The sequence below is a fragment of the Perissodus microlepis genome, chromosome 20 (assembly GCF_051167445.1).
Source record: "Perissodus microlepis isolate ML-2025 ecotype Zambia chromosome 20, ASM5116744v1, whole genome shotgun sequence".
Classification (NCBI taxonomy): domain Eukaryota; kingdom Metazoa; phylum Chordata; class Actinopteri; order Cichliformes; family Cichlidae; genus Perissodus; species Perissodus microlepis.
In genome coordinates, this window is record NC_140480.1 from 7,884,225 (window position 1) to 7,907,766 (window position 23,542).

General features: G+C 39.5%; 1 protein-coding gene across 1 annotated transcript; it reads left to right on the top strand.

The window, feature by feature from the left end:
- LOC146364057 (uncharacterized) lies at nucleotides 1-23,117 on the top strand. The gene is made up of 15 exons (XM_084916689.1): nucleotides 1-98; nucleotides 2,039-2,143; nucleotides 2,741-2,845; nucleotides 10,125-10,208; nucleotides 10,941-10,957; nucleotides 12,874-13,470; nucleotides 13,602-13,873; nucleotides 14,138-14,327; nucleotides 14,690-15,289; nucleotides 15,407-16,138; nucleotides 16,360-18,154; nucleotides 19,223-19,399; nucleotides 20,077-20,253; nucleotides 20,511-20,557; nucleotides 22,193-23,117. The coding sequence occupies exons 1-15, from the start codon at nucleotides 1-3 to the stop codon at nucleotides 22,714-22,716; spliced, it is 5,520 nt and encodes a 1,839-aa protein (XP_084772815.1). The 3' UTR covers nucleotides 22,717-23,117.
- Nucleotides 23,118-23,542: the final 425 nt, after the last annotated feature.

Here is a 23,542-nt window from a genome sequence, read left to right on the forward strand (position 1 = left end):
ATGCGTTACACTCCCCTCACTGCAGTACGGTTCCACGTTGAGGCAAAGGTCCCCTTTTCGCCTCACTACCTGGACACCTACTCGCTGGCTTGGCTGGAGTAGCGGCCTTGTCACAATTGTGTTGTGGTTCTGGTATCACTGGATCTGCCCTCGACGACTTTAGAGGAGAGATCCCGGACGAGCCCCCACAGTTTGTTACGGGTCCCAGATGTGAAGACCACAATAACAAAAAGAATACAAATCTGTAAAAATAAAGGTAGAGTCTCAGAGAAAAAATCACAGGAGCACTCGTATCTTTTCCCGAATTGCATCTCTTATTTCAGATCAACAAATATAATTTACATCCAGTGCTTTCACTTGTCAGATATGCTCAATAACTGTAAAAGGTAAATAAAAGGCATTTGGCAAATATATGTATCTATGGTTATTACATTTCTCCAGTTTACACTGTTAATTACACTATTCCTTCACTCATTTACATCAGCAGTGCAGATACCATACAATGCCTTAAACGTCTTATTGCTCTTTCTCACATATAGGGCAAACTCAAAATAGCTTATCCACAAATCTGATGTAAGTGCATGAATCTTACTAGATTAGACAAAACACACCTGAATGTATTCCTTTGCAATGTAACAACATAAATGTACATGCATTCTTAGCTTATTCTTAACATTTCCACATCACTTGAACCATAAAGTGTATATGAGATATTTTAAACTCGAATAATCTGATGTCAGGGCCTTTACAGTTAAATTGGAGCACCACACACACATATTTGATTGTTAAATGGAGTTTACCAAGTTTAAATACAACCCGCGGGCTGGCAAACTCTCGCGGTAACTCTCGCGATACTTGGGGTCGGCTTTACCACCGCTGCGGTGCCGCGCTTCAGTAACTTTCAACTAAACCCCACTTAAGGTTACATCGGCGGTGCCAGCATAACTCTCAGTAAACACAGAAGTAGAACGAGGCACAAAACCGTCATACACTGTATTTTTAAGACGATACTGACCTGCAAAAATAAAGGTAGAGTCTCAGAGAAAGAATCACAGGAGCACTTGTATCTTTTCCCGAATTGCATCTGAGAGGACAGGAAATTGGTCCGCTCTAGGCAACCGCGGGCGAACGACTACAGTGTCAACAGTTCTGCTTATTATTTCTCACTTTTACTCTCCTCAATTGTTATGGACTACACGTAATGAATGTAAAATAATAATTGTCTTAATTGCTGGCGTATATTTTTCTTAAAAATAATAAAATTTACCAAAATGTGGTAGCACGTTTGTGTTCACCACACTTGTGTATAAATACACAATCAATACACATATGCTTTCAATTGTGTAATTTAAGTGATCTAGGTAGCTCTGTTTTGGAAGTTCAGTTAACGCTAGAAATGTGTTTTGGAGTTTGTACGTGTTTTGGAATTTGTACGTGCTTTGTCTCTAGTGGCCACTGCATATATTTATATATAAACATATATAAATAAAACCACTTTTTTTTAAATTAGTAATTCTTTTTGTGCATAATTTTATATTGTTGTTAATAATAAATTAATTAAAGCAACAAAACAATCTGAAGAGCTGGCTCCTTTTAGTGAGCTGAGCCGAAAGAGCCGGTTCTCTAAAAAGAGCCAGAAATCCCATCACTAATGCTGAGGCCTGATCATAACATCAAATTGTGTCAGTTGTCATGAGGACTGTCATTCAGTGTTAATTATTTTTCTGCTATAGGAGTATCTGGACATGGAAGATGTTGAGGGTAGAGTGAACACTACATCAGTTATCATTCAGGTCTTGAAATGAATAGTCATATTAATGGGGCTGGGGCAACTGGTTAGCATGCTGAGCATGCTGAGCATGCTAACCAGTATTATGTTCAGCAAAAAACAGTAAATATAATTCTGTGACCTAACATTAAAATTGTTGCAGCTGGTTGTAATGAATCAGTTAAATCGTCGAATCACTTAAACAGAAAATCTCACACATTGCACTTTTAAACACTGTCTAATGAAGACATTTTCTAAATTGTGTTAAAGATCACATAAAGGCCGAAGACCAGTGTCTCCTGCAGAGAGTTATGTTTCCATGAAAAGTGACATGTCCAAAGGGGAGCCGCTAAACTTCAGTGATGAAGTGCTGAGGTAAGATATTTGGGAAATAATTTTAATGACTTTTTTTCACCAGTACATCATGTAATATTATTATCAGCACAAAGCAAGTGTAGTTTAAATGTTGTGTGTGGATCTTTGTAGGTAAGCTGTGAGTCTGTGGAAGCACAGATACAGCAGTCTCTCTGTGTAGTCAGCAGGAGTTACCCAATTTACTGTGTAGTGAAAGAAAGGGGAGAACGTGAATCATGTTCATAAGCAGCTATTACATCAAATTGTATCAGTTATCCAGAAGATTGTCATTCAGTGTTGATTGTTTTTCTGCAATAAGGGTATCTGGACATGTAATATGTTGAAGGTAGAGTGGACACTACATCAGTTATAAGTCAGGTTTTGAACTGAACAGTGATCTTAATGGGACAGCGGTAGCTGGTTAGTATGGTGAGTTCAGTATTGTGTTCAGCAAAGCACAGTAAATATAATTCTGTGACATAACATTAAAATTGTTACTGCTGGTCGTCAGATTCTGTTGAGAATTGAAATTACTTTTTGAATCAGTTAAACAGAAAATCTCACACATTGCACTTTTAAGCGTTATCCAATGAAGACATTTTCTAAACTGTGTTAAAGACCACGTGAGGGCCGAAGACCAGTGTCTCCTGCAGAGAGTTATGTTTCCATGAAAAGTGACATGTCCAAAGGGGAGCCACTAAACTTCAGTGATGAAGTGCCGAGGTAAGATATTTTGGAAGTAATTTTAATGACATTTTTTCATTAGTAAATCATGTAATATTATTATCAGCACATTGCTGTTAATTGATATATCTTTACATATTTTGGATTGTAGCTCATGGAATAGGCATCGAAGCAGGCTGCCAGCATAAAATAAGTGTAGCTGAATAGGAAAACAATGTGGATAAATGACAAATGTGTTGCTTACCTGTTTCTATGACAACAGTGATCAGTGATATAGCATTCTCAAAGCTGCACTGTGTCTGCAGGATTAGTTCCTGAAGAAGAACATAGAGAATAGGATCGATGTTTGAAAGCTTATTAGTGTGTGTGTGTGTGTCTGTGTGTGTGTGTGGCTTAACAATTAAATCATTGCCATCTTAGTTTTTCCCATGGAAATTGAGCCTTTGTAGAATTGAATTTAACAATTCCGATTCTATTATGGATATCACTTATCAATTCGAGAACTTGTTGATTCCTTTATCGATTCTCATTAGGTCCACTTTGAGAGTAACTACCCTCTCTAAGCAGCATATCAAAGACATTACATTCATGCAGTAATGTGCTTAACACATTTATTAAACCAGCAAATAAGTGTAAGGTACAACTACCCTAATCTCACATTACTAGAAAAAATGTCGTTTGGAAGAATTAAAACAAAAAATCTTACATATTTCACTTTTAAGCTGTGTCTAATGAAATTATTGGTTGATCTGTATTGAAGTTCACTTGAGCTGCAAAGACCAGAGCCTCCTGCAAAGAGTTAGGTTTCCATGAAACGTGACATGTCCAAAGGGGAACCTCCTATTTCCTGCTCTTGCTCTTGACGAAGGCGGTCGCACTTTTCTCCTCTCCTCCACCTCCTCTCCCTTAGCTTCCCTGCTTAGCCTCTTATGTCCTTGTCTAGTCTCGTGTTTTTTGTATTACTTTTCCCTGGAACACTCTCTCACAGTCTGTTCTCTAAAACCTAAAAGAGGAATTATGGATTGGATCAACTGGTCCCTAAATGCAATTGACACCCCCTTTCTCAACGAGAAGTTTGGGCTTGGGTGAGCCTGAGTGCTGAAGATATCTACCTATTCGGAACCATGGTAACAGGGTTCTGGCAGATCGGAGCTGGCTTGGCCCTGACTTATCGAAGAATTAAGAAAGCGGAACCGGCTGTTCAAACCCCCACAAGGCTGCCTGTTGGGATTGGAACGATGGGAGAGGCGTGAGTTTCTCAAAATGGGCTCATTGAGTGCAGCACAGATAAGATCTTGGAGAGGCTACGGCTGCTGTGAATACTCAGAATAAGATCTCTGACTGCAGACTGGATACATCTCGGAAGGGCTAGCTCGGAATAACATCTCTGGGTGCAAATTGGATGACATCTCGGGGAGGCACACTGCCGGGAGTTCTCAGAAATCGGCTCCTTGAGCACATGAAATGACAAAATCACAGAACGCAAGTATGGTGAAACTCGCGGCTCTCCAACGGGAGATCGAGAGACCAGTGTTGGACTGTAGAACTGCTTTGAAATTCATATGAGCTGTTCGCACTAAAGTAAAAACCACCATCACTTCATGCGGATACCCCTTTGGCGCCAGCTGCGGTCTCAAGGCTGGAGCTGAACAACAACACCCTGATAACGACTGTGTTTAGTCTGTTCCTTCCCATTCCATGCAAGGCCACCTGGGTTGGCTGGAAGACTGTTTACTTAGCCTAGCAGGGCGAAGGACACTGTCTCAGCTGAACTCTGGACACGCACACACATACATATACACTGATGTCCACACACTCATTCCCCCTCCCTTTCCAAACGCCTTCGACGCTTATTCCCTTCCGATGCTGACGGGGATCATGGAGACCAGCGCAAGCAGGCCCGGGTACTGTCTAATTCGGCTGTCTCTCACCCTTTACCCACCCCTGTTGCTTGTCATGTGTTTCTTTGGTGTATTAAGAGTTTTTTTCATGTGCTATCTGCAGAGGTGTTTTTTTTCTGTTCTCAAACTGATCTCCCTGTTGGAGCTCAGTCTGGGAGGAGTTATTTTTTTCTCCTTATCTTTCCTCATGTGGTGCATTTTCCATTGTTATACCTCTCTGACCTGTCTTCCCCATGTGATGTTTTGTGTAATGTATGTATGGTCGGAGGGTAAGATGGTGCCGCCATTGCGTGCAATAGGTCGGCAGCCTTATGAAATTTCCCCTTGTGGGACTAATAAAGGTATATCAATCAATCAATCAATAAACTTCAGCACTGAAGTGCTGATATAAGATATTTTGGAAATAGATTTAATGACATTTTTTCACCAGCAAGTCAAGTAATATTATTATCAACACAAAGCAAGTGTATCATGGTAATAAATGTAATAAGGAAATTGCATTGTCTGATAAAAATGTTTTGGTTATAAGTAAGTGTATAATTGTTACATTTATAAGCTACTCATTTAAAAATATATATTTTTGTGCAGATCAGCTGTAGTTTTAGTTACTATAATAATTATTTTATCATATTTGATTGACCACTCACCCCTGCGGGCGGTCAATCCTTCAAGCTCGGGTCCTTTACCAGAGGCCTGGGAGCTTGAGGGTACCACGCAGTATCTTAGCTGTTCCCAGGACTGCGCTTTTCTGGACAGAGATCTCCGATGTTGTTCCTGGGATCTGCACCTAGTGCTCCGATTACCACTGGGTCCACCGTTACCTTCACCCTCCACATCCTCTTGAGCTCTTCTCTGAGCCCTTGGTATTTCTCCAGCTTCTCGTGTTCCTTCTTCCTGATGTTGCTGTCATTCGGAACCGCTACATCGATCACTACGGCTGTCTTCTCATGTTTGTCTACCACCACTATGTCCGGTTGGTTAGCCACCACCATTTTGTCCGTCTGTATCTGGAAGTCCCACAGGATCTTAGCTCGGTCATTCTCCACCACCCTTGAGGGCGTCTCCCATTTTGACCTCGGGACTTCCAGGTTATACTCATCACAGATATTTCTGTATACTATGCCGGCCACTTGGTTATGGCATTCCATGTATGCCCTGCCTGCTAGCATCTTACACCCTGCTGTTATGTGCTGGATTGTCTCAGGGGCATCTTTACACAGCCTGCACCTGGGGTCTCGCCTGGTGTGATAGACCCCAGCCTCTATGGATCTTGTACTCAGAGCTTGTTCTTGTGCTGCCATAATTAGTGCCTCTGTGCTGTCTTTCAGTCCAGCTTTGTCCAGCCACTGGTAGGATTTCACTGACCACGCTGTCAGTTGGGGCCATTTTCGTGATGTATTCGTGGATGTTTGTTGTCTCATCCTGGACTGTGGTGCTGACACTCACCAGTCCCCGGCCTCCTTCCTTCCGCTTAGCGTACAGCCTCAGGATGCTGGACTTGGGGTGAAACCCTCCATGCATGGGAAGGAGCTTTCTTGTCTTTATGTCAGTGACTTCTATCTCGTCCTTTGGCCAACTTACTATACCAGCTGGGTACCTGGTTACGGGCAGGGCGTAGGTGTTGATGGCCCGGATCTTGTTCTTACCGTTCAGCTGACTCCTCAGGACTTGCCTGACCCTCTGCAGGTACTTGGTGGTTGCAGCTTTCCTAGTGGCCTCTTCATGGTTCCCATTCACCTGCGGGATCCCCAGGTACTTGTAACTGTCCTCTATTTCTGCAATGTTGCCTTCTGGTAGTTCGATCCCCTCAGTTCTGACTACCTTCCCTCTCTTTGTTATCATCCGATTACACTTCTCTAGTCCGAATGACATCCCGATGTCATTGCTGTATATCCTGGTAGTGTGGCTCAGTGAATTGATGTCTCATTGATTGATGTCTGCTGCTAATCTGACTGCCTGAGAGACTCCTGCTGACGCATATGACAAAACAGGGACACTGAGTTTTCCGCGCTAACCTGTTATTTCCCAGACATCAGCCAACTAACTGGGAGATATGCTCATTTGGGGAGCTTGTTCTAAGAAGGCAACACTCCAGAACATACCTCTCCTGTAGTAGGTGAGACAAAAGGAGGACAGACTTAGACCAGATGACCAGGTTTCATGCGCCACAGGAGAACCCTTCTTTAATAAGCTGCTTTTAGTGTTATAGTAAAGATGTTGAGGTGCCGCCCGACTTAGTGATTAGACTTAGGACCATCTTAGTATTAGCCTTGACTGATAATGCGGAGGTGAAAAAGGAATAATGTCCCTCTATCCAGTAAGAAACTGCTTGTTATTAGGTTGGTGCTGGCACTGTGGGTAATAGAGGTGATAATCTGTGACCCAAGGTGTGTGTGTTTTTGTGTGTCTGTGTGTGTTGCAATGTGGTTTAGATTAGTTCGACTTCCTTTATTTTCTATAAATATCTAATATATATGTGGATTGGAATTCCATTATCAATATCACTTCGATTCTCACTGAGTTAGGAAAGAAAATATAGCACAAATGGGTTTTTACAATCAACAGGACCTGGAGGAGTTTTATGTTACTTGGAACATTTAAGACAGAAGACACTGTCCTGTAAGCTCCTCCTCCTTATAGTTCACCAAATTGAACTACATAAAAACTGTTTCTGTACTGTGATGGGCTCTGAAACTCTTTAAATAAACGATTCATCTGCAGGTGATCAGTTAGCATTTTTTTCAAGAACTTTTGAGATAAACGGTTGGAGATTGGCCTACAATTTTAAGTAACATTTTAACTACTGCCAGCTTGAAGGCCTATGGTATGTAGCAGATTAATATGTTAATCATATTTAAGATTGAAGCATTAATTAATGGTTGTAATTCTTTGAGCAATCTGGTAGGGATTGCTTCTGAAAGGCATGTTGATGGTTTGGAGAAGGTAATTATTAAAGTTAATTCAGAAAGCTCAATTGGAGAAAAAGTCTACATAAACAGCAATGGTATTGAAAGTAACAGTACATACTGTTATGTCTTTGAGATGGTTACAAGTATTTTTTTCTCTAACACTGTGCTTGACAGTTGGTATGATGTGTTCAGGTTGATGTGTTGTTTTGTTTTCTTCAAATGTGGTGTTACCCATCTACATTTGTCAGTTCATAGGACATGGTCCTAGAAGTCTCGGTGTTCTGTTTGCAAAGAAGAGTTTTTCTCTTTCAGCCCTTCATAACAAACCATACTCATTCACTCAAAATGTACTTTCGTGAACTTTAAGATTTAAAATGCTAATTGAGGCCTATAGAGTCTGAGTTTATTGCAGTTTTTCTGACCACTGCAGATCATGGCTGATAACTTTCCATCTTGGCATTGTATTAACAAACACCTGAATGCTCCAGACCAGCAAACTGCAAAAATCTTTGCTTTTATAGAGGTGGTCACACTTCCTGATGATAGGATAATCAGGTGTATTTGTGTAGCAGCACCTGGCTGTTATTTACTCTCTTGCTTGTCATGAAAGCAGTAAAGATTGTACTTAGTTTTCAACTCTGTATTATCTATTTAATTGTAATATTTTCAGCACTTTCTTCAGCACAATTTCTTTTCTTAAACAATTATGCACTGTCATTTATTCATCATCATCATCATGTCATTTATAACAGAGTTCAAGCATTGAGCTTGTCAGGCTCAATCTGAAAATTTAAAAAAATGTAACTATAGGTAGATAATAGGTAAGGTAGTATAGTGACATTTACCTTTATTTGTAGTTTATTCTTCAAGAGATTTGGGTAATAATTTCTTTGGTGCTTATATCAAAAGTTATTTTTATGGCATTATAGGGTAGAAAGCAAATTGGAGGATGTGTGTTAATACTTGAATTTCATAGTTCAACAATTTTTTTGAGAAATTGTTTTCTACTTTAATTATTAAATCCCAGTTCTTTGTATTCTTGAACGGCCAAGAAAGACACAGGGCTCAAAGTGGTCAAACTCAAAAAATGATCTTTAATTTTACATATCCCGGGATATGGAGACTAAGTGTCACGTTCCTGGGTCTGTTGACCCAGCGTTTTGAGTTTTAGTTTATTTTGATGTTTATTGTTTATTTTTTAGTTCATTAGGTTATCTAAGCTCATTTGTTTATTTAGATTCCCCTTGTGTCTTCTACCCCTGTGTTTTAGTCTCCTTTTGCCCTTTATGTGTTTCATGCTGCGTGTCTTATGTTGTCAAGGTTATATTGTCTTGTCTGTCTCATGTTTCCTGTTTTATTTTGAAGGTCTGTGTCCTATGTCAGTGTAGTCAGAATTGCTTCCTTTGTCTCATTATGTCAGACCAGTGCCAGCTGTTTCCCCATGTGTTTCCACTTCCCCTAATCACCCTTGTGTGTATTTAGTCTGTGTGTTTCTGTTCATTCCTTGTCAGGTCGTCTGTTGTTCCACGTCATGTTTCCAGGATTTTCCATGTTTAGGTTTTTTGCAATGTTCAAGGTTTTGTTCTTTACCTTTTTGTGTTTAACATTTAGTTTTCCCAGTTTAGTTCTAGTTAGGTTCTTTCTTGTGTGCATCTGCCTTTTTGTTTTTTTTACCTTTTCATCAGCCATATTAAACGGCTTGCTTTTTGTTGATACACAAGTTTTGGTCCAAGTTCCTTCGTGTCTGCATTTTGGGTCCGCTCTTCACAATACATACAGTCTGCCTTTGCCAGACTGTGACACTAAGCACACACAGAAACGCCTGCTCAAATCAGCTAGTCTCAAGCAGTAACAGGAAGCCAGGTTATTTATGTACTTGCTCTCTATGTCACACCACACTTTAAGTTTTGATTAAACACCCTACTTAGTTTCACTTTCTGGTCCTATGCTCTGCAAAAGTATGCAGTTTCCTGTCAGCCTGCGACCTAGTTTTACACTGAAGTCTGGGCCGCTCATAAAACAATCTAATCAGCATTAAGATTATATATTTATTCCTTAACAATACTTATCTTAATACACTGACACTAAAAGTTAGTAATTTAACTTGAAATTGTGCTAAATTCATAGACTCACCCAGTTAAGATATTTACCAAAATGTTACATTCAAAGTCCTCCTTAATGAACAACGATGTTCTAATATTTGTAAAATTTGTTGTAAGTATTGATCATTTTAAAGTGTGTTTGTATTTTATTCAACAGATTGTCATGCTGGTTTGATCATTTCTATTATGTAGCTGTGTCCGCTAGTGGTACAAACTGAAGGCTGGCTTGAATGCCATAGTGATTCACTTTTGCCTCTTGAAACACAGAGTGACATTACGGAAACATGGGCACCTGGTTAGCATGCTAACTTGAATAGATATATGTTTCATGTTCTGAACAAAAGAATCTCACACATTGCACCATATTGTTTTGTCTGATGGAAGTATTTTGTGATCTGTGTTAAAGCAAACAAAAACCAGACTCTTCTGCCACAAAAAGCACAGAAAGTAACAGCGGTAACCCTCCAGGCTCCAAGAATACAGCACCAAGGTAAGATTTTTTTGAAATAATTTTACAGTTTCTGTTCTATCACCGATAACACCCAATTTAAAATCCCACTGATGTTAGAAAATATATTAAAAAATGACAATTACACCCTTGGAATAGTGTTTTCTGACAGTTCAATGTCAGGTTATAAAAGTACAATATTTATGGTTTTAGCTTTTTGGAAGTGTTTAGGGAAGGAGGTTCTCACCCAAGATTTGACGTTATGGGCCCCATCTGTTTGATGTGGTGCAGTTGTCCTATTCCCTAAGAAAAATTTAATGTTCAAATTAACATACTATTGAATTTATAGACTGATCATTTCTTTACTTTTAGGCAAACTTACAAAATCAGTGAGGGTTCAAACAAAGTGTTCCCTTACTTTAGAATAGAGGATACTGGACAGTAATCTACATAAAACTTCAGAGGTAACTAAAAGATGAGATATTTACAAATGTTTAGCATTTAAGTTTAGCATAAGTTTGATATTAATAAATCTGTGAACCTAAATGTTGAGTAAACACAGGAGACAATATGGGTGGGGCTACTGATGTAATTGTAAAAGAATAAAAGGAAATGGAGATAATATGAGAAAATGCCAAAGTGAAGCGTCAGTGATACACTTAACTAGAATGAAGATAATGATATCACAGTTTATTTATCCTGCTGTGCTGACAAATAAAATATTAATTAAAAATGTCTTCTCTCTTGATGCTCAACCACATGATGTGACCACAGCAGTGCTACCAAAAGAGGTGGGTAGTAACTAATTACATTTACCCCTTTACATTCACTTGAGTAACTTTTTGGAAAAGAATACTTTTAGGAGTTAAAAAAAGGGGAAAAAAAGGAGTAGTTTTACTACACTGTACTTTTTACTTTAAAAAAAAAAGTACGTTTTACTACACTGTACTTTGAGTAATATTATTATGAAGTATTGATACTCTTACTTGAGAAAAATGTCTGGCTGCTTTACTCAGTGTGTATATATACATATGTATATATGTATATGTAAATGTATATGTATATGTATATGTATATATAAATTCCCCGCTCGCCCCTGTAGGCGGTTTATCCTTCAAGCTGGGGTCCTCTACCAGAGGCCTGGGAGCTTGAGGGTCCTGCGCAGTATCCTAGCTGTTCCTAGGACTGCGCTCTTCTGGACAGAGATCTCCGATGTTGTTCCCGGGATCTGCTGGAGCCACTCGCCTAGCTTGAGAGTCACTGCACCTAGTGCTCCGATTACCACTGGGACCACCGTCACCTTCACCCTCCATATCTTCTCGAGCTCTTCTCTGAGCCCTTGGTATTTCTCGAGCTTCTCGTGTTCCTTCTTCCTGATGTTGCTGTCATTTGGAACCGCTACATCGATCACTACGGCTGTCTTCTCATGTTTGTCTACCACCACTATGTCCGGTTGGTTAGCCACCACCATTTTGTCCGTCTGTATCTGGAAGTCCCACAGGATCTTAGCTCGGTCATTCTCCACCACCCTTGGGGGCATCTCCCATTTTGACCTCGGAACTTCCAGGTTATACTCGGCACAGATGTTCCTGTACACTATGCCGGCCACTTGGTTATGGCGTTCCATGTATGCCTTGCCTGCTAGCATCTTGCACCCTGCTGTTATATGCTGGATTGTCTCTGGGGCATCTTTACACAGCCTGCACCTGGGGTCTTGCCTGTCTTTCAGTCCAGCTTTGTCCAGCCACTGGTAGGATTTCTAGATATCAGCCACCATCACTATCTGCCGGTGGTACATACCGTGCAGGGGCCTGTCCTTCCATGATGGTTCCTCGTCTTCCTCCTCTTTCTTGGGTTTCTGCTGCCTGAGGTATTCACTGAGCACGCTGTCAGTTGGGGCCATCTTCGTGATGTATTCGTGGATGTTTGTTGTCTCATCCTGGACTGTGGTGCTGACACTCACCAGTCCCCGGCCCCCTTCCTTCCGCTTAGCGTACAGCCTCAGGGTACTGGACTTGGGGTGAAACCCTCCATGCATGGTAAGGAGCTTTCTTGTCTTTATGTCAGTGGCTTCTATCTCCTCCTTTGGCCAGCCTATTACCCCAGCAGGGTACCTGATCACAGGCAGGGCGTAGGTGTTGATGGCCCGGATCTTGTTCTTACCGTTCAGCTGACTCCTCAGGACTTGCCTGACCCTCTGCAGGTACTTGGTGGTTGCAACTTTCCTAGCGGCCTCTTCATGGTTCCCATTTGCCTGCGGGATCCCCAGGTACTTGTAACTGTCTTCTATGCAATGTTGCCTTCTGGTAGTTCGATCCCCTCCGTTCTGACTACCTTCCCTCTCTTTGTTACCATCCGACTACACTTCTCCAGTAGCTGGATAGCGTAGTGGTTAAACTACATGCCTTTGGAGCAGAGAATCGCAAGTTCAATTCCCGCTAGGGGGATCTGTATCCACTAAGGGTCCTAAGGCCACACCCCCTATGCTAAGCGAGATGTGACGAGAAGTGGGCTACTGGAACAAGAAGGCATCTCGGGCTACAAGTTTCTTTCTTCCGAGAAGGTGTTACATCAAAGAATGACATGCAGTTGTATTGTTTTTTTTTTTTTTTTTACAGCAGTCATATTGCTACTATTAGTAAATTGCTGTAATTGGTGAATACTATGTTGTTTATATGATTTTTTTTGCTCTATCTTTTTGCTTTAGAGAAAGATGCTGTAAAAATGAAGCAAATTTTGAAGAAGTCATTAAATGAAAAGTATAAAGAACAGATTAAGGAAGAAATCGACACAGAACTCTGTGTACAAAAGGAAGAAAAAAAAGTGCCACCCGACTACAAAGATATGTTTAACGTGCGAACAGTGCTAACAACAGGAATGGCTGGTGTTGGTAAAACATTTCAATCAAGGATGTTCATGCTTAACTGGGCAAAAGAGAAGACCAACAGAAACATAGACTTTATAGTTTCATTCCAGTTCAGTGAGCTGAATGAAAGAGACCAAGTTCAGAGTATGGAAGAACTGCTGAATGATTACTTCAACAATATTAAACAAGGAGATCTCTCCTACGACAAGTTTAAAATACTTTTTATTCTGGATGGCCTGGAAGAATGTACATTTCCTCTGAATTTCAAAAACAACAAGATACTGACTGACATGAAGGCACAGGCCACAATGGATGAACTGCTAACAAACCTAATCAAAGGGACTCTGCTTCCTTCTGCTCATCTCTGGATCATCTCTCGACCCTCAGGAGTTGATAAGATTCCATCTGATTATATCCAGAAAGTTACAAAATGTCAAGGTACTGAACAAAATTAAGCTTTAATAACAGCACACTGGTTTGTTTACTTAAACAGACTTAAAAAAAGATACTTTTAATAACGATTAACATCATTCATGGTACATATCTTTTATTTTGTTCTGTCTTTTTAGAGACCTCAAAGAGATGGACAAAACTGGTGACACATCTGCGCGTCAGACTTCCTAAAGAAAACCCTCTGACTGAAAACAAAAATCATCCTAACCAGAACACCACAGAACACATCATGAGAGAAGACAGCACTGCAGAGGGCACTGATGAACAGAAAAAGAAACAGACTGTGGTGAAAGTGAAGACAACATCTGACATCTTTAAAGACAAGAATGGGAAAAAAATCAGAACTGTGCTGACTGTTGGAGAGGCTGATATTGGAAAATCCTTCCACGTACAGAAATATATAAAAGAGTGGGCAGAAAATACAAACCCTTCATGTTTTACTGAGCTTTTAACATCTACTTTTGGTAAAGGAAAAGAAAAACAACTAGGAATATTTCCACTCAAAGTCTCTGAACTTAATCAGATGAAAGCTAATAAAATTAGCTTAGTGGGTCTTCTCAACCATTGCTTGAAGGAAACCAAAGACTTTGTCATCACTGAGTTTTCAAACTTCCCAGTTTGTTTTGTCTTGGATGGACTTGACCAATTTCAGCTCCCGCTCGACTTTGACAACAACACCACCTTGTCTGATATCAGTGAACCAGCCTCAGTGGACGTGCTGTTGATCAACCTCATCAAAGGGAACCTGCTTCCTTCAGCTCTATTGTGGATAACGTCCCGACCTTCAGCTTTTAATCAGCTAAATGTTGAAAAACGTGTTGACTGGGTGACAGAAATACGAGGTAAGATAATTGTTACAGAGACTATACCTTAAAATGAAATGCAACCAAGGGTCTTTATAGTATAATATCATCCAAAAGTCTTGAGCTACCACCCATTTCTAATTCTTTATACATTTCTAGGAAAATGGGAAATAGATGCAGTGATTAATTGAAACATGTACAAACTACATATTTTTTCTTAATCCAACATATTACTACAAGATTCCCGCCTCAGTGAAGGAGTCACACTAAAGAAGAATGAGATGTTATTGTATTTATTTACAACAGCCATATAACTACTATTATTACTTTTGATTAAATTGTTGCAATTGCTGAATACTACATTGTTCATATGAATTTTTGGCTCTATCTTTTTGCTTTAGTGAAAAATGCAGGAGAAATTCTGAAGACTGCAATTTGCAAAAAGTATAAAGAGCAGAGTGAGGAAGAGATCGACACAGAACTCCGTGTACAAAAGGAAGAAAAAGAAGAACTAGTGCAACCCGACTACAAAGATATGTTTAATGTGCGAACGGTGCTAACAAAAGGAATGGCTGGTGTTGGTAAAACATTTCAAACAAAGATGTTCATGATTAAGTGGGCAAAAAAGAAGACCAACAAAAAGATAGACTTTATAGTTTCATTCCAGTTCAGTGAGCTGAATGAAAGACGAGACCAAGTTCAGAGTATGGAAGAACTGCTGAATGATTACTTCAATGATATTAAACAACAAGGAGATCTCTCCTATGACAAGTTTAAAATACTTTTTATTCTGGATGGCCTGGAAGAATGTAAATTTCCTCTGGATTTCAAAAACAACAAGATACTTACTGACATGAAGGCACAGGCCACAATGGATGAACTGCTAACAAACCTAATCAAAGGGACTCTGCTTCCTTCTGCTCATCTCTGGATCATCTCTCGACCCTCAGGAGTTGATAAGATTCCATCTGATTATATCCAGAAAGTTACAAAATGTCAAGGTACTGAACAAAATTAAGCTTTAAAAGACAACACACTGCTTTCCACATTTAAACACAATTAAAAATAATTTTAATAATTGATGTTGTTCATGGTACATTTATCTTTTTTTTTTTCAGAGACGTCAAAGCGATGGATGAAGGTGGTGACACATATGCGTGAAAGACTTTGTACAGAAATCACTCTGATTGAAAACAACAATCATCGTAATCAGAAAAACACAGAACACATCATGAGAGAAGACAGCACTGCAGAGGTCACCGATGAACAGAAAAAGAAACAGACTGTGGTAAAAGTGGAGGCAACATCTGATATCTTTAAAGACAAGAATGGGGAAAAAATCAGAACTGTGCTGACTCTTGGAGAGGCTGATATTGGAAAATCTTTCCACGTACAGAAATTTATAAAACAGTGGGCGGAAAAGAAAAACCTTTCATTTTTCACTTGGGTTGCAGACAGAACAAAAGCTTTTTTTGGTAAAGGTGAAGAAAATGAACTAGGAATATTTCCACTCGAAGTCTCTGAACTTAATAAGATGAAAGATAAAATTAGCTTGGTGGGTCTTCTCAACCATGGCATCAAAGAAACCAAAGACTTTGTAATCACTGAGTTTTCAAACTTCCCAGTTTGTTTTGTCTTGGATGGACTTGACAAATTTCAGCTTCCACTTGACTTTGACAACAACACCACCTTGTCTGATATCAGTGAGCCAGCCTCAGTGGATGTGCTGTTGACCAACCTCATCAAAGGGAACCTGCTTCCTTCAGCTCTAGTGTGGATAACGTCCCGACCTTCAGCTTTTAAACAGCTGAATGTTGAAAAATGTGTTGACAGGGTGACAGAAATACGAGGTAAGATTATCATGCAATTAGATATCGTTGAGCATCTTTGTAGTACATATACTAGACAAAAAAAGAGTCAAAATACTAAAAAAAAAAAAACCTTTCAGAAAAGACAAATGTAGTAAATATTATAACTAATATAACTAATAACTAATTTGTTATTGCTTAAAGCAAGGTAAATGTACACAGTGTATACTTGTGTAATTTCTGTTTCTAATGTTTTCTTACAGAGAAGCCTGATATCACAAGCCAGCGCAAACTCAAGTCTCAACTGAAGGAGCAGTTTACTCGTGTGTCTGAGGGCATTGACAGGCAAAAAACCTCTGCTGTCCTGAATGAGATCTACACAGAGCTCTACATCATAGAGAGGCAGAGTGGAGAAGTCAATGAGCAGCAAGAGACCAGACTGGTTCAAAATGCAAAGTTTAAACCAGTTAAGCAAGAAACAGCAATTAAATATAATGAGATCTTCACCTCTGTTGAAAATAAACATATTAAAACTGTGATGACAATTGGAGTGGCAGGCATAGGAAAAACTATTGCATCAATGAAGTACATGCTGGACTGGGCTGAGGGTAACGCGGTTCAAAACATTTATTACATGTTTCCACTTCCTTTCCGAGAGCTTAATTTGAGAAGAGAGGAACAACTCAGTTTTGAAAACCTTCTTCATCAGTTCTTTCCAGCTATGAAGACCTCAGAAATAACCGACTATGACAAGTACAACATTTTGGTTGTTCTGGATGGCTTTGATGAATGTCATCTTGATCTTGACTTCAGTGAAAGTAATAAATGCATCAATGTGAGAGAGCCAACATCCGTCAATATTCTGCTGACCAACCTCATCCAAGGAAATCTGCTTCCTGAAGCTCAGATCTGGATCACCTCCCGACCTGCAGCGTCCAACTGTATTCCTGCTGATAAAGTTGACCGGGTCACAGAGGTGCGAGGATTCAATGATGAGCAAAAAGAAGAGTACTTCAGGAAGAGGTTTAATGTGGATCTGGCTGAAAAAATCCTCACCCATGTGAAGAAATCAAGGAGCCTTTATATCATGTGTCACATACCAGTTTTCTGTTGGATCACTGCAAAGGTCCTGGAGGAATATGTGACCACAAACCAAGATGATGAAATGCCCAAGACTCTGACTGACATGTACACATACTTTCTTTTGATTGAGTGCAGACAGGCTAACAGAAAGTATAATGAAGACAAGACAGGTGAAAGCTGTGAGATAGATACATGCTGGAATGAAAGAAACAAGGAAACCATTATATCTTTGGGCAAACTAGCTTTTGAGGAGCTTGTTAAAGGAAACTTTCTCTTCACTGAAGAAAACCTGAAAGAGTGTGGTACTGACATCACAAAAGCCGCTGTTTTTTCTGGGATATTGACTCAGATCGAGAGAGAAGGTCCTTCACTGTACCCACAGAAACTGTTTTGCTTGGTCCATTTGAGCATTCAGGAGTTCCTGGCAGCTTTCTATGTGTTTTATGTCTTCAGTAACAAAAGTGAAAATCTGTTTACCCCACCCCCTTCAGTGGTTTCAGATTTGCCTGCATCTGACTTCTACAAGAAGGCAGTGGACAAGGCTTTGGATAGTAAACATGGAGACTGGGATCTGTTTCTCCGCTTCCTGCTCGGCCTCTCACTGGAGACCAATCAGAATCATCTGAAAGAGCTGCTGATAGACAACAAAAAAAATAACAAGGAGACCAACAAAGAGACAGCTGAGTACATCAAAAAGAAGATCAACGAAGACATCAGTGATGCAGATAAAAACCTCAACCTTTTTTACTGTTTGAATGAGCTTAATGATCACTCTCTTGTGAAAGACATCAAAGAGCAACTGCGATCAGGAAAACAGAATTTTGAAGATTACTCTGCTGGTCAGTGGTCTGCTCTGATGTTTGTGCTGTTGACGTCAGATGAGAAACTGGATGTGTTTGATCTGAAAAAATATCGGAAATCAGAGAAAGTTCTTCTGGGAATGTTGCCAGTGGTCAAAGTCTCAAAAACTACCTTGTAAGTACTTTTGAATAATTACTTTTGCAATTCAGTGTACACAAAGTTTAACTATCTAAACAGCTTTCACAGAGATGTAGAACTCCAGTGAGTTTAGTGGGAGATTCAGTCAATTCAGTGTCATTTATCAAGTTTAAATTTCAAACTTTCTGCTTTAATCCAGAGGGTTTAAGAACAACTTGACATTCACTATTCAGTAGTTACAGATAACTTTTTGGAAAGTCACCTATTTTCAGAAACTTAAAAGTAATTGGATAATTGACTGACAAGCAGTTTCATGGTCAGGTGAGTCATGTTCCCTTGTTACTTCATAACAGTGGAAATGTGTCACTGGCATTTATTGATGATGTGGGCAGGGATAGCTCATTATTATTATTATTATTATTATTATTATTATTATTATTAGTATTATTATTATGTGATTGCTGATGTAAGTCACAGGATGAATTCGGAAGTTTGCAGCCAAACACCAGAAAACTGATCAGACGGTGTTCCAGAGTCCTGACATGCTATATTTTTTTAAGGCAAAGAAATGGCATATTCTTGAGTGTCAACTTATCTAAACCTGGTTTTTCATTAAATATCAAACTGAATACAGAAAGGCTCACAGACAAACAGCAACTGAAGGTGGCTGCAGTAAAGGCCTGACAGAGCATCTTAGGGGAGGAAATGCAGCATCTGGTGACGTCCATGGGCTCTAGACCTAAAGCTATGACTAACAAATGATTTCCATCCAAATATTACAAATAATTCTTTATTTAAAGGATTATTTATTTGGATTTAAAATTATGTACTTTTGTGATATTAATTCAAAGCTTCTGAAAATGGCAAACTATATTTAAAAGTGTCTGTAATTTCTAAATGCAAAATTTTTGTTGATCTCCTTGAATCTTCTTAATTGTTCTATTTAAAATCTAATGTGGTGGTGCACAGAGTCAGAGCTATAAAAATTATGTCCCTGTCCAACAAATAATTTATATAACTGTATACACTGGTCTTTTAGTTACTTGAACATACTAATGCAAAGTAACAGTTCATAGCACTTTGCTGTATGTCTCATTTTCGCAGGCTGACTTGGTGTGAGCTCTCTGAAAAAGCCTGCAGTGGTCTGACATCCTCAGTCCTAAGCTCTGCATTCTCAAACCTTTTGGAGTTGAACTTTAGCCATAATGATTTGCTTGATGTGGGTGTGCAGAATCTTGCAGAAGGCCTGAAGAGTTCACACTGCAAACTGGAGATTCTGAAGTAAGTGTGCATAAATCACACTGCCAAAGAGGTTTTTGTTGTCTTTTCTTGTTAGAAAATTAAAAAGTTTCCACATGGTACAAAGTATAACAGACTGTTAGGTTGCTGAGACGCTAGACTGTTTTTAGCCACATATGAATTTTATTCGAGACAGATATTTTTTACACTTTAGTCAAAGTTTGCAGAAAAGCTGTACCTTAACACATTGTTCATAATAGATGATTGTTTTCCATTACCATTATATCCTAACCCCAAACTAAAGGGGGATGAAAGAAAATAACAGGTTTCTTCTAACAGTCATCTAATCCTAACTGCCTCTTCCTGCCTCTGACTTTTAACAGCCAATTGTTTGCATTATCTTGGGCAAGTCTGGGGTTTCTGAATATAGAAACCAATTAAATGGTCTACCTACCCTCATACTTTATGTAAATATGACATGAAATTTCTCTGAAAATTTTGTCAAGTTTACCCAAGCAGGAAAGACATTCACAGCATTCAAATGTCTTATGTAAATATATTCACTGCAGCAAACTTGATGTTAAAGAGAAGGTGATATGATCATCTTATTAAAGACATTAATGTGTCATGTGTTTATTGAATCGTTTTTTGAGTGTTTCAAACCTTTATCAAAGAGTCAGAAAGACCATCAAAATAATTTCTCTCTGTGTGTTCTGCAGATTGTCTGGTTGTCAGGTAACAGAGACAGGCTGCTCTTTCTTGGCCTCATCTCTCATATCCAATGCAGCCTCCCTCCTGAAACATCTGGATTTGAATTATAATCACCCAGGAGACCTTGGGACCAGACAACTCACTGATATAAAGGAAGATCCAAATATGAAGCTGAAGACACTGCTGTAAGTTATAAATATAATTGTCTATATAGTATATATAAATAAAAGGCTTTTATTTCTAATAATATAGAAGGATCTTTTTCTGAGCCTTTAAAGCAAAATTATAATAGAACCTGAAGTAAAAAGTCAATGTTTCTTTTATAACATAAATTAAATTTGAAGTCATATTTTTTCCACTCTGTTTGAAAATTATTGCTGCACTACTTCCTCACCTTACCTTACTATACCTAATACTATATATAAAATAAAATCTTGTACAGTTTGGACCATGGTGGAGAGCATCGGTTAAAGCCGGGGATGAAGAAGTGTAAGTTGGTCTCTGATTTTCAGTGTTTTGTCATGTAGTAACCAAATTAAAGCTCCAGTTGCTCATTTTTGAAATCAAAATCACCAATTATAATTTGCTATACCTGCTAATGTTGTTTTGATTTGTTGCTTTGCTTGTATCTTTTTTATGTATTTATATTTTTAGGTCATGCCAAAGATATCAAATTCTTGCGTTGTCTTTCTCAGATCAAGTCAAGTCAAGTCAAGTCAACTTTATTTGTCAATTCTGCCACATGTACAGGACATACAGAGAATAGAAATTTCGTTACTCTCAAACCCTAGATTAAAAAATGCAAATAAAATAATTAAAAATAAAAATTTAAATAAATACAATACAATTTTACATATAACAAGAAAGCTATGCAATATACAATATACAATATTCAAGTAAGGATAAATGACCATGAGTGTAAACCAGGCAGAGTAGTGCAAATAAGCAAATAGTGCAAATGGAGATTAGTAATATACGGTAAGAGATGGTATGACAACAAAGTCTTATGAGGTACTGGCAGTCCAACGCTCCACAAAGTGACTGGTAACTGGTGCAGGCCAGTGAGTGAAGTCAGAGAGTGTGTGTGTGTGTGTGAGTGTGTGTGACAGAGTTCAGTGAGACCATGAAGGAGAAGAGGGGAGAGGAGGCAGAATCGGAAGGGAGTTAAGCTTCCTGACAGCCTGATGGATGAAGCTGTCCTTCAGTCTGCTGGTCCTGGCCTGGAGACTCCGCAGTCTCCTCCCTGACGGCAGCAGCTTGAAGAAGCTTTGCATTGGGTGCGTGGGATCAGCCGCTATGCAAAGGGCTTTTTTAGTGAGACGGGTGCTGTAAATGTCCTGGAGGGAAGGGAGAGAGACACCAATGATCCTCTCTGCAGCCCTCACTATGCGTTGGAGGGTTCTATGACAGGACGCATTGCAGGCTCCAAACCACACAGTGATGCAGCTCGACAGGATGCTCTCGATGGTGCCTCTGTAGAAAGTGTACATGATGGGGGCTGGTGCTCCTGCTCTTCTTAGTTTGCGGAGAAAGAAGAGACGCTGCTGTGATTTCTTGGCCAGTGCTGTGGTGTTGTGCGTCCAGGAGAGATCCTCTGTGATATGCACACCCAAGAACTTGGTGCTGCTCACTCTCTCCACAGACGCTCCGTCGATGGTCAGAGGAGCATGTTGGGTGTGCATTCTCCTGAAGTCCACGACAATCTCCTTCGTCTTCTCCACATTCAGAGAGAGATTGTTATCAACACACCACGTGGCCAGGCGTCTCACCTCATTTCTGTAGTCGGTCTCATCCCTGTTGCTAATGAGACCCACCACCGTTGTGTCGTCCGCAAACTTGATGAAGAGGTTGGAGCTATATGATGGAGTGCAGTCATGGGTCAGCAGAGTGAAGAGGAGGGGGCTCAGCACACATCCCTGCGGGGCCCCCGTGTTTAAAATGATGGTGCTGGATGTATTACTGCCGACCCGTACTGCTTGAGGTCTTCCGGTGAGGAAATCCAACAGCCAGTTGCACAGTGAGATGTTGAGCCCCAGCTGGACCAGTTTTTGAGTGAGCTGTTGGGGGATTATAGTGTTAAATGCTGAACTGAAATCTATGAACAGCATTCGAACATATGAACAGATGGTGTAGAACTGAAGTTTGACGAAACTACGGCGAGCAAAAGGCTTATCCTAGAAGGAGACAGAAAAGTAAAAACTGTAAAGAAGGTAGAGGAGAAACCTGCACGACCTGAAAATGAGGACAGGTTCAAGAGGTCTCAGGTGTTTTGTGTCGAGGGACTGAAAGGTCTCTGCTACTGGGAAGTGGAATGGAGGGGGACGGTCTGCATTGCTGCAGCATACGAAAGAGTGGGTAGAAATTGGGATAGTAGTGGTGGCCTAGGATGCAATGAGATGTCCTGGGCTCTGTCCTGCTCTAGGACTAAATGCACTGCCTTGCATGGGAAGACATCAACACAGCTGGAATTACCTTCCAGTAAAAAAATAGCAGTGCTCTTGGATTGGGAAGGTGGAATTCTGAGTTATTACAGTGTTTCATCAGAAAAGCTGAGCCTCATACACACCTTCCATGCAAAATTCACAGAGCCGCTCTTCCCAGCGTTCTGGTTTAAAGTGGGCTCTGTGACCTTATGTGACATTGATTAAATCACTGTGGTTGAAACAGGTTTGATAAACTGATCACCACAGATGTTCTTCGTATTTCGTTCAATTAACATTTCAGTTCCTTAATATGAAAAATTACTTTGCTGTTTTTCTCTTTTAGATGTGACTTGTTTATAAATGATAATAAAGAAAAAAGAACAATGTAAAAAGAAAACTAAGCTTTTGTTAATATCATAAAGTTACATTTGCACAACATCCAGAGGTCCTTAAAATGCACTAACCCATGGCAGTTGTAGATCTGCTATGATACAGGCAGCTCTGTATGTCAAGATAAGGGACAGTCGCTGATTTCACTCATTTCTTTCTAAAACTTGTTTGTGTTTCCTTGTTTAATCACTTATATTTTTATAAGTGTAAGATATCCTGATATCCTGATAACGATGATGAATATTACGAGTTTCAAGTAAGTTTTTTTTTACTTCAGTTCTGCCTTGTTCTTGTTTTCATTACTTTAATTTTATATTTTATAAATGACAATAAAGCAGAACATGTACAAGAAAGAATACATAACTGTATCCCTGTCAAATAATACTTACATTTCCTCTTGAACATTGACATTTTTTTTTGTTTTTTGTTTTCACTTTCTAATAAAAAGATAGCTAACGTTGAAATTAAACAGTGGGGCAAAAATCAGACATTATGGATGGATCATTTTATTGCCAGTATCATCAGCAGTGAAGACTGATGGTCATATAACTGTACATACAGAAACCTGACTTTTTGATATACATAGATATAAAAAAATAAATCCACTGATTAAGGTCAGACTGTGCTTGAGAAATTGATTAAAAAATTTTTTTTTTCGTTT

What these genes read in the sequence shown, in the direction of transcription:
- LOC146364057 (XM_084916689.1), top strand. Translation starts at nt 1, where the DNA reads ATGCGTTACACTCCCCTCACTGCAGTACGGTTCCACGTTGAGGCAAAG. An exon ending in TTCAGTGATGAAGTGCTGAG is followed by an intron (nt 2,144 to 2,740) that starts GTAAGATATTTG and finishes ACTGTGTTAAAG; the next exon opens with ACCACGTGAGGGCCGAAGAC. An exon ending in ATGAAGCTGAAGACACTGCT is followed by an intron (nt 20,254 to 20,510) that starts GTAAGTTATAAA and finishes AATCTTGTACAG; the next exon opens with TTTGGACCATGGTGGAGAGC.